At 33.8% G+C, this 17961-nt stretch overlaps 1 protein-coding gene across 1 annotated transcript in view; it reads right to left on the reverse strand.

Moving 5' to 3' along the window:
- The window catches only part of MMP16 (matrix metallopeptidase 16), a 173531-nt gene that overhangs the window by 73339 nt on the left and 82231 nt on the right, over positions 1-17961 (reverse strand). Inside the window, exons 2-3 of the mRNA XM_027659111.1 lie at positions 14418-14566; positions 6232-6354 (exon numbers count right to left, since the gene is read on the reverse strand). Of these exons, the coding sequence (XP_027514912.1) occupies positions 6232-6354; positions 14418-14566 (272 nt within the window). The remainder of the gene's footprint in view (positions 1-6231; positions 6355-14417; positions 14567-17961) is intronic.

A 17961-nucleotide genomic window follows, 5' to 3' on the forward strand; every position in this document is an offset into this window, starting at 1 on the left:
GTTTGCTTTTTGTTTTACTTTTTTTTTATTTAGGAATCTTAGTAATTGGCCAAAGTCACACTTTGGTGCTAAGTAAACAGAACAAAGGGTGGACTTATGCTGTTATATGTAAAATGAGGAAATGTATGAAAACAGATTAGAGTTTTGTATTGATGGTAAATTGATTAATTAATTGGTCTAAAAGGGTTTGTCTCACACTTTAAAACTTATCGTTTTATATTTTCTTCCATTTTCAGTGCATAGAATTAAGTGTTAGTCATTGATTACAAATGAAAAATTGAGCCATTGTGCCAGTTTAACACACATAAACTAGAGCTGACTGCCTGCAATAGAAGACATTTTCCATGGGTTTCATCTACTGAATTACTTTTGAAATAGCACCCTACATCTCAAGATTCATTGTAAAGCAATATTTTTCAAAGCATACTTTCTGTATTAAAACTAGAGAGATTTCCGACTTCCAAATCAACATTCTGAAGTGGGTGAAACTGCACTGAAAAATCTTGCTTCTAAGACAAATTAAATAAATCAGTAGTTATTCCAACATAAGGGTATTTCCAGAAAATAACTGTCCAATTTAATGATGGTGTTGACCATACAACCTCCAAAGGGGAAGTACAGTAAGATCAATCTATACAGTCTATCAATCATCAGAGATACCAGAAATAGTGTAACTGTGTCTTAATCTCTTAAATTTAGTGACCATTCCATGGAAAAGAGATTCAAACAAGAGAAAGATCCAAACCTGACCTTGACCAGACTGGCAGTGCAACTTTATAAAGAGGTTGAAGAACATAAAATTATTTTCAAAGGGAAAGTATTTCAATAAACAAAAGATGATCCATAAGATGAAACATTTATGTAATTTTTTACAAATTAATAAATGGAGTATACTTTGTATAAATGTCAAGAGCTGTTTGTTCTTAAAGAATCACAGCCATGTATAAATTGATTATGCTTTTTTGTGGTTATTATTGCTATTTTTGCATGGTTTTCAATCTGATAGTCTCTTTAGGCATTATAACTTTTATATCTTGCACAATGTTTTACCACTGATATTCTATTTCTAGCAATGCCTGAAGAGTCTTGTTTTGCAGAGCGTTATTCTGAAATTTTGAGTCCTATTGATTTAGGAAAAGCTTTGGGTTTTCCTTCCCTTCCCCCGTCTTCCCCAAGATATCCTTAAAAAGAAATTTTCCATGTTTCAGTGACACATTTTTGGCTGCAACAGAAGCCTTGCAAGACTGTAAGGATATACCTCACTTGACTGTGTAAAATCAGTCATCTGAAATTTAAATACAGTACATTAAGTAGTACATATTTGCCATTAAACTTCACTATCTCCTTTCTTCCTTGTTGAGCTGTCATTAGAACAACCTATTATATTTTTATGTAAATTGGTACAATTCTATATGTAAAATCAAACTTTCTGACCCAAACTAGATCCAAGAGGTAAGGTTAGACAAAGCTTAAAATGTATAAAGCTTATTATTAAGGTTACCTTAGCAGTAATGGCCTCCACAAGAATTGTAATAACTAAGTTACAGACTTCTTCATGGTCTGTTGACTTTGATACTTCTATTCTCCCCTGAATACAGTAAATACTGGTTTTAAATTGGTTCTGTGCTCCTTAGTCCATCAAATCCAGAGTACAAGATTAGCCATATCTTGCTACCTTGTTGTGCTGGTTAGATTGGATACTAATGAGTGCTTTTAGAATTATTAGGTATATAATGATGCAAGATGATATTTTAATTTTTTTCCAACATAAGTATATAAATCAAATATTAATGAGGAAAACATTTCTACAATGCCATTTCTCTCAAACATTCCAAGATTTTCTTGGAGGAAAATAACATATTAGAAACCCCATTCTAAAGAAGTAGAGGGCACACAAGACGGAAAATCAGGAAATTCAACTGAGTGGGTAGGAAGATGCAGTTCTAAAACTGTTTGAAGTCAGTTATAGATCTGACTATATCATACTTGATATGAAACAGTTAACGTAAAATGAATTGAAACATACCATAAATTTAAATAACTTTCTTTTTTATCCCACTATTAGTTTTGTTGTAATTAAGAGATTGCGTCTGGTCAAAGACATATTTCACTTTGTGCCATCATTTCTCTAGAAATACTTTCTATCAAATTGCTTCATCATTCTCTCACTGATGTGAGTTTTCATAGCTTCAACTTCTTTCCAGTCTCGCTTTGCTAATTGTAACTATAAACTAAGAATGTTATCCTGGTTCATATAGCTCCTGCTCACTTTGATCAAACCTAAATCAGAACTATTACTTTTGATTTTCTGTGGCCACATTGAAAGTCAACCTACTGTTGCCCCGCTGGAAAGAATTTATAGTAATCCTGCCTCTTCATTTTCATGGATAATATTCTCCTCAACATTCATTACAAGGAGATGAGACGTGACAAAGATGAGATTTCCAAAATACTAAACCAAGATTAGCAAAATACATGATAGATAAATGCTTTTATAAGAAAGATGCTTTAAGTAATCTCATATCATAATTTACTGCTAAGTAATCTAAAATCAGTGAAATGCAACATAAGCATGGAATGTTTTCTAAATACTACTCTTTACTAGTAAACTCAAAAATCTTGTTGCTTCTTTGAATCAACAGTTTTTCAAAGTTTTTTCTTTATCCAATGTTTCCTTACTTTTCAGTGTGGATTTCAAATATCCAAGAAAAAAATTCTCTTTCATATTCTACACAATACGGACCATTTAGACCACTGAAATTACATAGTCCATTACTAACAAACTAGATTAGACTCTTCATTGCATACCCAAAGCTCCCGGCAAGCATTAATTCATTTATATGAACAGCATAAAGTTAGACCTCTCCAAATCTTTCATGTTCGTCAAAGATGAATTTCAGGATGCATCTAACTTGTAAAAGGAAAAAGACATTAATCTGGGGCTTGACCCACTGTCCTCAGAAGAGAAATATTAAATTATTTGTAGTGGTTTTGGGATGAAGCTATTAACTATCTACATCTAAATTTCCTGCACCAATTAAATTATTACATATTGCTGATCAATTGAATTTGTTTTTTTTTTCTTCCTCAAGACAGAAAAAATAAATAAGAATGACTTCTAAGCTATTATTTTATTTTACATCATTATGAGTTCTAAGTAATGGTTAGAATTCAAGGCAAAGCTTGGATTTTTAGAAAGCATTCTCAAATTTTACTTGCAAAGGTGTTTTAAAGATTGAATAATCCGAGCAGCTGACAAATGACTGAATACCAGAGTTAAAATTATGAATAGTACGCCCAGAATTCTGATGAAGAGGGCTTCATATTCAATAATTCTTTGTCTAAAAAGGACATATAAACATTTATATTCTATTTTTACAAAAGTGGTTGCTTTATTGATACACATTATTGCTCCTTCTTTAATCTACTGGATTACTTACTTCCCTGCAAAAGAGAAGGTAATTATATTTTTGAGAATTATGTGTCTTTGTAAATATTCCCTTGAAGAAAATTAAAAAAAATAAACAATTTTAAAAAAATCCTTTAACAACTTTCATAAATTTCTTCTCTGATTTTATACAATGTTCAGAGATTGTTGTATAATGTGACGCAGCCTAAAACACTAAGGAAATATTAAGATTATATCATTAAGATCTCTAGTTTTTTCTGTAATGGAGTTATAATTTTCATGTGCTCTAGACATTCTCCTTCACTCCTGTATTCCTCTGCCTGGTAAAAAGTTTCAAATACTTACTTTCTGTTTCTCTCTTTGTAAAAGTCAGCTTAGTATATGACATACATACTAATAATGTTTACAAGGTATATTGGCATGAACTATACCAGGCAGAAAAGATCCAGTTAGCTGTGTAACTTCATTAGAAACAGAAAGTCTAACAAATACCCTATACACCAATCCAAATAAACAGAAAGCTTCATTCCCTGAGGGAAAGAAAGTATAGTTAATGCAGCACAATGTCCATTCCACACTGATATTCCCAATACTGGAAATCTGCATTTCAGTACTCACTATGCACACACTGCTTTCTAAGAATAAATATCACCTGAGTCCAAAATTTAATATGTGGTTGAAAGGATATAATTAATGTTTAAAGTGTAATATGTGGTCAAAACCAAGACATAATTAATGTAAATTATAATTATAATTTTAAGTTGCTTCTTTGGAGCTCTATCTTGAAATGTTGTGAAAGTGTTTCGGTTTGAAAATTTGCATGTTGAAAATACAGAAAAGTTCTAGGGTGGTGGGGCAGTGGTGAGCTTGCTTTTGATGACGTTTGTTGTGGGGTTTTGGTTTTCATTTCCAGAAAATTGTAAGATGCAGAACACACAGAAATGAGGGAGAAGTTGCCCCTTCTGTGGAGGAATTACTAAACTTGCTTATCAGGCACACTTCAGACTACAAAGTTCGACTGGCCAGGAAGGCACAGAATATAGGAAACCTGCAGGTTATAGAAAGACTGAGAAGTGGCACCGAGCAAAATGGAGCAGATAAGTGACATTAGAGATATGATTAACATTTTAGGAAACAAAGTAAGTTAAACTGTCATTCATTTAATAAGTATTAAGCCTGAAGCAGGGAATTGGTGAGGAGAAGCATGTAAAGAATTTTAGTTCTTTTTTTTTTTTTGTCCTTATTTGCTTTTAGTTACTTTCTAATTCAGAAAGATCAATCTTATTTTTTTTCTATTCTAATCAAAATTGGGGGGTTCTACTTGAAATGTCTTTTGGACTGTAATTCACTGCAAAAAATACAGACATTCACTTCAAAGCTGTGGTTGACTGGAGATCTTGTCAAAGTAAGAGAGTGAACACTTTTGAAGAAGGAAGGTAGGAGGTAGGGAACTGCTATAAATTCTTCAGTAAGAAAGATTACTAGATTGTTGCCACTTAGTTTAATACTGGGTACCCTTGTTTGTTATTTTGATGAAGGCCCTAGGTGACAGTATAGAAGATATATAAGTGGTAGGATTTAGACTGTTGTAAAAAATTCTGTAATGAAATAGAGAATCAGACTCTGTACAATTCAGAAAGACAGAAAACTACACATATTAGTAGATGGTGATGCATGACTCCTCATGTGTACACACACTACACTTAAATTGTAAAATGCAGATAAATGTAAAGTGTTGTAGATGGGCATTCTTATTCTAACCAACTATGCACTGCATTTACATTAACAAAAAAGGATTCCAGGCAATTCAGCATACCAATCTCAAGGCAGTCAGTTCTCTACTGTTTGATGATATATCAGTGTGTAATGTCTTAAATAGAATTCTCCAATTCAGTCATAAGCCATAGTATTGACAAGGAGTTACTAATGAAACTATCTTTTCACCATGGTATGAAGAGCAGTCTATATGACCATTAGAGCTTATGAACTTAAAATTTAACATTTGCATGGGTTCATGAATAATGGATCCAATTAAAGAACTTGAAAACTATTTTATCCCTCAGAACTTACCCCTGTTAGGTATTACAGGAATCCATGATGAGGTTGTGTAAATTTTCCAACAGGCTGTATTGGAATCCTTGGTTTGCTGACAAATTATGAATTTTATATTATATACATGACACTTTCTTTGGTTGACAGAGCTCTAGTAAGTGTATCTTGAAAGTTTCCATCTAACTTTCACCCGCAAAGCTCAGTTTTGACAGTAGGCACACTGTGCAAACTGCTACTCAAGATTTATACAGAGGTACTGCCCCAGACACACCCTTATGCCCATCATCATGTAGGAAAGAAATGGTTGGGTCAGTGACTAATTAAATTCTAATCAAATTAATTTGTACTTAGAACATACCCGTAGGCACCTACATTTTGCAGAGACTGACTCCTTTCAATAACCTATTTTACATATCTAAATTAGAGCTCTGAATTTCATTACAGCACTCCTAGCTTCAGAGCAATGTTCCCTGAGAAGTTGCTGAGAGTTCAAAGGTAAGGTTAAAGACATACTGGGTGTTAAATTGATGCTGTACTCTTCAGAGAATTTACCAGTTACTAAATACATGCAATTTTAATCCAAGAAAATAACTTGGTTCTTATGTAGCACATATATACTTATAAGAGTTAACCAAATTAGCATTTTTATAACATATATTAATAATAAACTTCTCAAAGTATTTAAAAATATTCAGGAATCTATATTTACTTTACATTAAAAGTCATCATTATTAGTGTCATTTATATACCTATATGAATATCTTTAGTACCTGTAAGTGATATGCTTGTGTTGCCATTTCTGTCCTGTTAAAGCGTAGCGTTTCCGACGAATGTTAAATTTGGAGTTACCTCTTGTTTGGTCAGGCACACCACATCGAGGCTTCTTCATCCAGCTGCAAGAAACATATGAATATATAACATATAAACTAATATTTTTATTTTAAATTCAAGATAGTGAAACTGCTAACGTTATGATACTATCACATTATTCTATCTTACTCTCTTTCCAAAAAATGAGAAATATCTCATTGCAAGTGTAAGTTGCTATTAATCTCCTAGCGCAGAAATTTAACTCAAGAATTCTGCTTAACAACATTTAATGCTCAAAATATTAATTACTATTATTATGAGCATTAATATTTAATACTCAAAATCAAGTTGAAAATTGTCTAAATCACAAAAAATGAAAATTACCATTACAACAGCACCAGACTTTCCACAGAAGTGCTGTATTTTTACAATGGTCTTCAATATCTTTATGTTTTTCAATATTCCAAAAAATTTACATTTGCCAAATTCAATTCCAAATTTGACATATTCAAAAGATGTCAAAATATGTCATAATTAAGATGATATCTAATTCAAAAGCTTAAGTTGAACAGTAGTATCATTGAACTGTTTCTCACTTGTACTGTTAGGCACTATATAATTTAATCAAAACTCAGCTAAAGTATTTATTTTATATGAGCTGATATCTGCAGAATGATTTACCATCAGGAAGAGAGTAAGACTGAATTAATTCACTGCATAAGTAAAAGACAAATCTCCTTTGTTACTTTTCCAGTTCATTGGACTATATTTCTATCATCCAAATCATTACTTATATAAAAGCTGTCATACCCTATATTCAGTATTGTATGAATAAATTTCTGACCATTAAACCAGCATTGTTTCATAAATAAATGTACACACAGCAGCTGTACGTATGTATGATTGGATGACAGAAAAGTAATTTGAAATGTCATCTCAGAATGTAGATTCTTTTCAAACATGCACAGGTAATAAAAAAATCAAAAAAAGAAGACACTCAACCATCCTTAATCTATTCCAGTTCAATCCATGCAAAATGAAGGAACCATCTAGTTTTGACCAAAAGAAAAATATAATATTTGCAGTACAAAGGAGATGAGAGAGAGAGAGTATAAAACTATATATAATGTAATGAATCATAGAATCACAGAATCATAGAATGGTTTGGCTTGGAAGGAACCTTAAAGATCATCTAGTCCAATGCCCCTGCCATGGGGGAGGATACCTTACACTAGACCAGGTTACTCAAAGCCCCATCCAACCTGGCCTTCAACACCTCCAGGGATGCAGTATTCACAACTTCTCTGGGTAATCTGTTCCATTGCCTCACCATGCTCACAGTAAAGAATTTTTTCCTTGTGTATAATCTAAATCTACCTTCTTTAAAACCATTTCCCCCCCATTCTATCACTACATGCCCTTGTAAAATGAAATCATTGCATTGTAAGTTTAATACCTGGTAATACAAGACAAACCATACTGTATGTATTTTTTAGAGAGGAGTTAATTCAGTCAAAATCAGCCTCATTTTCATAAATGTGTATAAGACATTTAAAAGTACAGTTAGACTTGTAACACTTCATATATACTGTAGGTATGGATATATACTAAACTATTTTTCAAATGCACAAGTAGGTGTTAAGCTCCCCAGCCTCTGGGAAAGTCGAAAATTTTATTGAGTGTACCAAGATGGCACTGCTCCCCACTTACTCTGATAAGGACTATAGAAGTGCCTGCAAAAATTCTGATGTGTGACAAACCCATCGAGTAGTGCAAGTGTGGAAACCAGAACTCATGAATTCAACTGCCTAAACTGAAGGCAGAGACTTCATAGTTACCTTTTTCAACTAAGAAACTTAGAATGATTTGCTCTAATTGGTGGTCAGAATAGTTATGCATGGCACATAAAACAGCTGATTATTATTTATATTTGGGAGGAGGACAATCTTTGTTCCCTAGTTCCTCCAAAGACCATACTACACAAATCTGTAAAACTTTACCCCATCAGTATTTGCTGAAACACCCTGAGACTTTACTTCAGGTTCCTCTGTTTTTTAAATGAAGTTAACAGTTCAACAAAGTAGACATTAAGGATTATTAGAATTAAATATTATTGAAAAGTTTAATTTGTTCTAATAATGAAAGAAAAATGAAAGAAAGAAGTAGACCTTAGTTACAGGTCAAATGGCAGTTATATTCTCCTTAGTAAAATGATATATTTACACTTCAGCAAATGAGATTAAAATTGGCTCAGACCTTCAAAAACATTTACACACTTTGTCAGTAATACTTTTTCACAGTGCATATTAGATCAGTATGCTGCATTTTAATGGTAGGGTATATTAAATTATGCTGTTGAAACTGCACATACACACGCATTGCAGAAAAAGACATAAATGTAACAAAAGATCTGTGTTCTCACCTTAAGGTGATATCACTACATCAAGAGCAAGAGGCAAGGAATAAAGTAAAATCAAATAACTATTATATTTCATTAGAAACACAGTACAACAATGCTGTATCTAATATATAATATATTGCTTATAGTTGTATCGTTTCAAGGACAATGACTTTAAAGCCATTAAACTAGGTCTCCCCCCAAAAAAAAGTTTACATTATTTAGATTAACTGATGAAGACCTATTTTAATAACAGAGTTTGGTCACTGGCAAGCTAGGGGCAGATAAGAGTAAATATTCCAAGCTGTGAATTTAAAAATTAATCTTCAAAGTTATTTTTGAAATAATCTCTCAAGTTATGTCAAAAGATTCAATAATACAAAAAATAATGTTAACATAAAATCTTTTACACTTAAGAATTGATATCAAAAGTCAAGAATAATAGATAACATGGATTCAAAAGTCAACATTGTATTATCTTACTAGAACTATTGACAATCCATTTTTAACAAAACAAAACATAGCCCAAAATAACACGTTATGAAATTCAAACAGTCACAATTTGTTCGTGCATTGATTTTGAAGTAATATGTACCTATTAAGAACATTATGCTTGTATCTTTGTTGGTTTGAACAGGTAGGGGATGTTCCAAGTTGTCATGTTGTCTGGCCCACTAATATTCTTATTGTTTTTATATGAATTCTGGGACTGTGGTTCACACAGTACAAATCTGAACATAAATCAAATGGAAATCATTGCACAAGTTGTTCGCTATCTTTCAGGAAATTATCTTTATGTAAAATTTAAGGAGAGATGCTATTTGCAGATGAAGAGTTGGACCATCACCAAATCTATCACCTAGATCTTAGCTGAGCTAAGTTTAGCAGTTAGAATTTTAAACAAACTATGGTATGACTAATATCGGAGTTCAGTATTTTCTACCACAGAAATGAGGCAAAATGTTAACAACTTCGGGTACATACATTTTCCTTTTATTTTTTTATTTTTTTCTCATGCTCTCTGGCACGAAGACTTTTGTCAGTAGTAACCATTAATGCTCATGATATTTGGTATACTTAGTGCAATAATATGGTCTTCCATTCGGAGGGATTGACAAAAACCCCAATTATTTCTATTTTCTTCCATATATAGCTTCTTTTAACATAATATGATTGAGGTCTTCCATGTTCTTGATTGCTTGTTGGAATTTAATTTTTTTAAATGTTTTTTCAAAATGTTTTTGAAGTGTTTTGAAATGTGTTTGGTTTTAAAAAGGTGCATACAGGTAATGACTTTTGCTCACTTTCATCTGTTTGTTTTTGAACTTGCAGAAACCTTTTATACAGCAACCCCTCAAAATTAATATTTTATCAGTACTCAATAAAGAGGCTTAATTGTGACTAATGTTCTCTATTTGTACACTGTGTCACATCAAACTCGTCTCTTAGCTCCACTAGTTTGAATCGTGAGGAGCTATATATGTCAGGAAAATTTAAATGTTTTAAACTCACAGAAAATCTAGAAAGATCAAAAGAAAAATATGCAGCAAAACTGGATGCTCTTTCAGTAGAGTGAAAGATGAAACTGAACTTCTACCCCATAAACCTTCAGGAAAAAATTTTGGTCTAACACAGAATCAAAACATTAAAAAGTCTACCTTTGGTTAAATGTCCCACCTCATTTATCCCTAATCAAAATTGCTGCTTAGTTTACACAATGGTTTTGTTGTTGGTTTTTGGGGGTTATTCTGGGCAGAGTTATAGCAAAAAAAATGAAAATAAAAGGGAAGGTTTAACCTGAGTTATTGCAACTTAATTTAGTGGCTGGAAAAATGAAAGACATTTATTTAAGAAAACTACTGAATTATACCTTTAAATTTCTAGTGAGGAGAGACAGGTATGTTTTCGAAACATCTTTACTTTTCCCTACTGTAGCATGCTAGTGCAGGACTTTCCTGACACTTGCTAATTAATAGTAAACAGTCAAAGAGTGATGTAAAATATTGTATTTCAGCCCTGTTACTGATGATGATTTCTCTTCAAGGTTTCTTATTGCATATTTCTTGATGTATACCTTTGGACAAAAACACTTACTAGGAAAATAAACCACTGGATCAATTTCAACAGCTCAGAATTTACTCTGGGACTGAAAGTTAATATATAAACAGCAGAAAGTGTACATAAATATCTTAAGTATGAATCTTGAAGTAAACTTGGTTGGAAGCTCTAAGCATTAAAATAAGCCTATTTGCCATTTATTTATAAAGGGTGACATTAGAATAAAATGAATTATTTATTATTGCACAGATTTAGTCAGCATCCTATACACAACCATTCCATCTGTATACCAAGACGTTTGTGATGTACCCCTTTAAACTGCAAAACAAGTTTTGGAAATAAACACACATAGCAACTTTAAGAAAAGACAAAACCTACTTTTTCTACTTAATATGTTTGGTTTATGGATGTGGAAGACCAGGATGGCAACAGTGGCTCCAGTTTCAAAAGTGTCCTTTTCCACCAATCATTGATTTTGTTTGGTAATATATAAACGAACCACAGAAAATACTGTGTCACTCCATGCAAACATCAGAGAGTATTTTCACTGGGTTTGTCATTGCCATGGTACTTGTACTCAGAATGCCTCCCATATTTTTATGCCAATATAATGGTATTTCTTTCTGTCACTCACTTTTCCTTATCCCCAGAAATAAGTATGCATCATGCTTTTCAAGACACTTGAGAAAAACATTAAAAATATAACAAAAACAAATGAATGCTGAGTAGTAGGGGAAGGATGATTACTGTCAATATTCATGCATACCAGAATGCTCATTGAGGGATTATCTTTTTTCAGAGCAGGAAAATCCCCCAGGAGACTTTTGACAATGATGATGCTGCAGGACAATATTTCTTTGTTAATATCCCCAAAGTTGGTTCCTATCAAGCTACTACTATAACTTCTTTTAATTGTTTGTCCTTCTGAAGACAAAGAGGCACTTCATAATCTCTTCTCAAGATGCGTAAGAGAAGGAGGTAAATACTCATGCACAAGATGAGAACATATTTTTTTAATGAGGTTCCTGCTGTACTCCTTATGTTAGTGATTATAACATACTAATTCCAGAGAAACAAATGGTAAGCTGCCACATATTTCTGGTCAAAAGAGTATATATACTTCCCGTGCAGATGAAAGAGAAAATTATTTCAAACATTTACAAATTAATGCCATAAATGAACAATTGAAAAAAATATTTACCCTTTGTTATATAGTCATACTTCCCAAGAATATCCAGTGATGTGAACTACTGGTATCAGTGTAGTTTAAAATGAGTTTTTTGTTTTGCTTTGTTTTTTTCTCAACACCAATGTACGTGTGACAAGTGTTTAAAAATCAATTCTGCTCCTAACTCAAGTTAATACAACTCGAAATATGTAAGTGAATGCAGTACTTTAGTTACATGTACCTAAGAATTGCAATGCATTAATATATCTTTCTGTGCAGAAGAAAGTCATATATCAAAAGGTCTGGAAGACTCCATATCCACTAGTTTATAAAATTAATGTTTTCGACTGCTTAATAGATGGATTTCTTCATCACTTATATAGCAAAAGAAGTGAAGAAAACCTTGTTTACCAAAAAGTGTAATTAGCAAACATAAACCACTTCCATTTGAAATTAAAGTTTTGGGTTGGTTTGAGTTTTTTTCAGTTCTCTAGCTGATGCTCTAAACTAAGAGATGTCCTCTGCTTTTCCTTAGGCTACCACTTCCTGTCTTCTCTGTACTGCTGTGAACAGACTATTTTACTGTTAGTGAAATATATTGTCTCTTACAAAGCTGCTATTAATGTGTCTTTAAAAGGGTACTAGTGACTGGTGTAGCAGCACCCTTCCTCAAAGATCAATCACTGAAGCTGTACGAAGAGCCCAGTCTCTTCACCCTGTGGATTGGACCATAAACATACTTTAGAGCATGTCTATCTCACAAGGTGTTTCCTGCTATTGCACTGCATGTTCTCAGGTCCTTTAAATTCCTGAACTGAGGGATGTGTGATCAACTCACCTCCCCTTAGGGCAGCCACAAAATCTGCTTTGCTTTATTGCTTTTCAATGCAATAGTGTATGTGTCAGTGGAACAAAATGATTTTTCCAGTCCTGCCAGCATTTTGTGTAGTCTCTTCCCTAAAGTCTAAATGATAGAAAAATCATTAATGTCAGCTACTTTACCATAAAAGAATAACAAAAGATGACATATCAGGTTGGGAGTGGTAAATAGAAGTCAAAGGAGGACTTTTTTTCCCCCCAAATAAGCATTTTAGAGTAGTAGAAACATATTTCAAAGAAGTAAAAGTTGGATATGTAATGACAGTACTATTGAGTTATTGCTTGGTTTTCAAGTAAAGTAACTTTTTCTAAAGTCACAAGATAATCTTTATAGCAATTTAACTGAAATGACTGCAACAAGCACTTCAAATCATAGAATCATAGAATCATAGAATAGTTTAGGTTGGAAAAGACCTCTAAGATCATTGATTCCAACCATTAGCAAGGCACTGCCAAATCTCCATCATGAAACCATGTCCTTAGGTACCACAACTACACTTTGCTGGGTAGCCTGTTCTAATGCTTAACAATCGCTTGGAGGAAGAAACACTCCCTAATATCCAATCTAAACCTCCCCTGATGCAACTTGAGGCCATTTCCTTTTGTGCTGTCACTTGTCACCTGAGAGAAGAGACCGATTCCACCTCACTACAATCCCCTTCCAGGTAGTTGTAGAAAGTCATAAGGTCCCCCATGATTCTCTCTTTTTTCAGGTTAAATAACCCCAATTCCCACAGCCACTCCACATAACGCTTATGCTCCGGAACCTTCCCCAACTTTGTTGTCCTTCTCTGGACACACTGCAGTACCTCAATATCTTTATTGCAGTTAAGGGTCCAAGACTGAACACAGTATTCAAGGTGTGGCCTCTGGTGTAAAGTACAGAGGTGTGATCATTGCTCTGATCCTGTTGTCTTAATCCTAGATACATTTTTGCATTTTCTTAATTGTGTACTAATGTTCTTTTTTTTTTTTTTTTTTTATTTGAGCTTTCCTGGCACAGTTTTAATATTTGTCATAGTATAGAGTGTTTGAAATAGTCCTTTAATAGCTCTGTTTCACTAAGTGTTCATTTGGTCACTAAAATCAGACACTGCCAGGCAGACACAACTACAGAATTTAAAAGGGCATGTAAAACTAATTCAATTTTACTCCATGTTAAAATGATCGCACCTGATCTTTTGTTACTGGAAATCACTAAACAAATGGGCCAGTGGAATCTGCCAATTTTTTTTTTTTTTCAATGAGAATAACGAAAATTACACTAAAGATTTTCCAGTAAGAAAAGATGACTTCAACTGTGAAACATTTCATGAATTCTTGCCAGTTTCAAATAGGTTTCTCCACTTTCACACTGATAACCTTTTGGCCCTTTCTTTAGGCAACCAGTAACATCTTATTTACAGTTATGTGCCCAAAGTCAGACAGCAGTTAGGCAGGTGACTACCCGGTACCATAAAGTACAGAAGATGAAGAAAATAAAAAGACAAGGACAGAGAGAAACAATTGAACTCCCCATCTGAAGCTGCAACACTATTTGGATACCCTGGTTACACTGCTACATGGGTTAAAAAGGTTTCTCAGTTCTATTTTACCCTTCTTGAAACAGAAAAGTCAAGAGCAGTTCAGTACTGGTTACTTACTCAATTGTGTTCCTGTCCACTTTTCCTGTCATATTAATGCCATAGAACTGCTGCATGGCAGCTATAGCTGATTGCATGGTTTCTGCAGAGCGCAACACCGACATTCGGGGGTCAGTTGGTGGAAGGTAGCCATACTTTTGTAACCATACCTGCAATGACAAGTGCAGTGGCTATTAAATAGAAATTAGAGGTAAATAAAATGCTCCCTAGTAATTAGCTTTATATCATATATAATGAAGCTTCTAATTCACAAAGTACAAGTCCTGTTACTTTGGGTGTTTGTTTTTTTTATTTTTTTTATTTGCAGATGAGAATTCTTTTTTGGCTTTTATTTCATATTCTTTATTAAAGATTCCATTGTTTTAAATCTTGCAGTGTTTTCTACCCAGGAGCCAGCTCTCTTTATTATCTGAAACTGCCTGCTTCAATTATTTATTTAATGTATTTATTTTATTTGAAGTTACAACTTAAGCACCTAATCCTGGCTCTAAGCATTTCAAGAAATGTTTTAAGCAGATAAAATATAAATCTACAATATATACCACATAAAATTGACTGCCCACAGGGCACATAACAATATTCACCATCTACAATAATAAATCCACAATGGCTCTCACACAGTTACACTATATTGTTATTGTCTCTCAAAGAATACAAAAGAGAGGGTAGGGAGACATTGAGCTTTCTGAGAAGAATATCAAAATCACATACTTATAGGCAAAGCAGGTGTCCAGGAGATAGTGAAATAGCAGACTCTGCCCCCACTTAGAGAAAACTTCCTGATAAGAGGAACTGCGTTTTTAAATCAAGATGAATTTAATGCCAACTGTTTATGCTCTTAATTGTGTAGAAATGTGAGGGAGAAAGCAGGGTCCAAATAACTGAAAGCTTTATGGATTAAAGCCACTATCTTAAGAATACTTAGACAAACGTTTTGAAAAATGTTGTCTTCTTGAGCCAATATTTCATAAACAAGTAGCTGCATCATAATGTTCCTTAGCATTCTCAAAATCTAGCCTATATAAAGCACAGTGTAAGATTTTTGAGGCAATGAGAACACTGATATATCCCTAAAAATGTCTTATGTTCTCATCTAAGGGCTGGAACTACTCACTAGAATGAAAGGTACATATATTGCCAGTCTACAAGGCTCCATTAAAATGTATTGCTGCAATTTCACTCTCTCCAGGAACAAACTACTTGTGACCTCATAAATCTGATCTGTTCTTTTAAAATAAATTTAAAAAAAAAAAGAAAAAAGAAAAATTGATTCAGCCACCTCTTTCAAACATATCACATCATAGTTCACAGATTCTGAATACTTACATTAATGAATGCTATCCACCCCCTATACCCTTACAGTGTGTTGTAGGCTCTCTGTGAGTCATACAACACTTTGGAGGTTTTTATCTGTTTGTATATACGCTGTTCATACACAGCCTAACACCAAACCGTGTAGTTATTTTCAGTTTTAAGTTTATCTTGCAAAGTCTACCCAGTTCAGTTCTGTAGCAGGTTAACCATGGTGGTGGTGCACTCCCCTTTTACAAACACAGTAAAGATGATCAAGATTATTAAGGTTCACTTTACTAACACTGAATGTGTATTATAGGTGAACATTGGCTCAGTGTAAATGAAAGATCAAACTGGTATTAGAGACTGGGGAAACCATCAGGTTATCAGTTCAGATATTTCTAATTTAAACAGGTTTACCTTCCCATAGCGTGGTTGACACACAACCTCAACAACGTTTGTGAGCTCTACTCAACAGGGAGATACACTAGGACAGGGAGATAGAGACAGGATTAAGACCTAGCCTAAACTCTTTCACCTTCACACTAACTCTATATATAGGAATGATTCAGAATAAGAACAAAATTGTGTTTAATAGATAGGAAAATGCTCTCCTTTCCAATATAAATTAATTGTTATGATCACTACCTACATCCAACTTATATATTCCTACCTTCTTGCACTTTTCAGCCTCAAGTGAGAACTAGTGTACGCTATGTGCAAGATTTGGGTCACTACAGAAATAATTTCGTTTATGTGTCACTTTGCACAGGAAGTTTGTTCTTTCTTCTGTTATTAGAAGATAGGTCTGAAACACCAGATAGAGCTTGAACGTGGGAAAGAGCAATGCAATATGTGGAAACAGAATCATGGAAGTAAGAAATAAATAAGTTTGACAGAGTGGGTTGATTTCAGTGTACTGTGTAAAGTCCCTTTGAATTAATATTTACAATGAGTATATTTAAGAATGGGGTTATTTTTATATTCATCTTCTCAAGTCAGTGATATTAAAACAAATGATTAGTCAGGGAAGAAAAAAATTCTGAATATCATGTCACTATTATCTAAAATTATGCTACCTTCTTGCCATCGCCTCAAAAAGAATTTGGTATGCACACACAGAACAGAGCTTTTAATGAATCTCTCAGGTGCTAAGGGCAGACAAAATTGCTTGGTACGCTTGTGAGGTCACCTATCACCACTCAAAACCATCCTCACTATGGTATAACTGAAGGCATCAGAGTTATGGGGTTACAAGTAAGCAATTTGCCAGAAGCTAAACCTTCAGATACAAATTAGAAAAGCTATAAAGAGAGAGACAGAAAAAATAGCTTAGGGAGTACTGCTCATTGGAGAAGTGAAGCAGGGAGAACAACCTGGAATCTAGCAGAGTGCCACTGCAGAGACACTCTGCAGAAAAGGAAAAGAGAGTTAGCTCAAAAACAGCAGGAGAGGACAGTATAGCCTTTCTCTGTCTAAAAAGACTTACATACAAGTTAAATACAGGATGCCTGATAGCCACCCACTATCACTGAACAAAAGAAGTAGACCACCCAGGTCTTCCCTCAGCCTTCAAAATAGCAACTAGAAGATACAGCCAACATACTGGAAAGTCAGATGACACTCTCAAAGCAAGTTTCTTTTTCTAAAATTCAGACAAACTGACCTCTAGACTGGTGAATGTTTGAGAGCTAGTAGCATTTAGTATTACAAAATTCTGTGCTTTGTCCTTATGAAAAAGGATCATGAAACAAGATAAAAGACAGCAAATTCTTTTTGCAATTTTCTATTAACATATTTTGAAGGACCTTGACTCAGACTGCCAGATATCTGAAATATGCAACTCAGATTCTATTGTGCATAGTCAAAATGCTGGGAACTACAGAGGAGAAGCTTAACTTTAAGTCCAAAATATATAGGTGGGTAAAACAACAATGAGAAGAAGAAACAGAATGAGGCAGACACAGCACAAGAATGAAAGAAAAGACCTTCCTCGCCACCTTGTATTTTTCAGGTAAGTTATTAAAGAAATTATATTCACAAGCATTTCCCCCTCCCCTCTACTGAAATTAGACATATGTCTGCCTTAATGTACTTCAGCAATGAAAACGTCATTCTGGCGAGCCTCATTCTGAGGAAACCATCAATCTTGGAACAAAGAAATAGTGAAGTAGATCCATCTAACATGTCGTATCTGGGATGTCAACAGAGACCCTTTGCACAGACTCCAAAATCAGTGATTTGTTTAATT

The sequence above is a fragment of the Corapipo altera genome, unplaced genomic scaffold, assembly GCF_003945725.1.
Source record: "Corapipo altera isolate COAL_440 unplaced genomic scaffold, ASM394572v1 52, whole genome shotgun sequence".
Lineage (NCBI taxonomy): Eukaryota > Metazoa > Chordata > Aves > Passeriformes > Pipridae > Corapipo > Corapipo altera.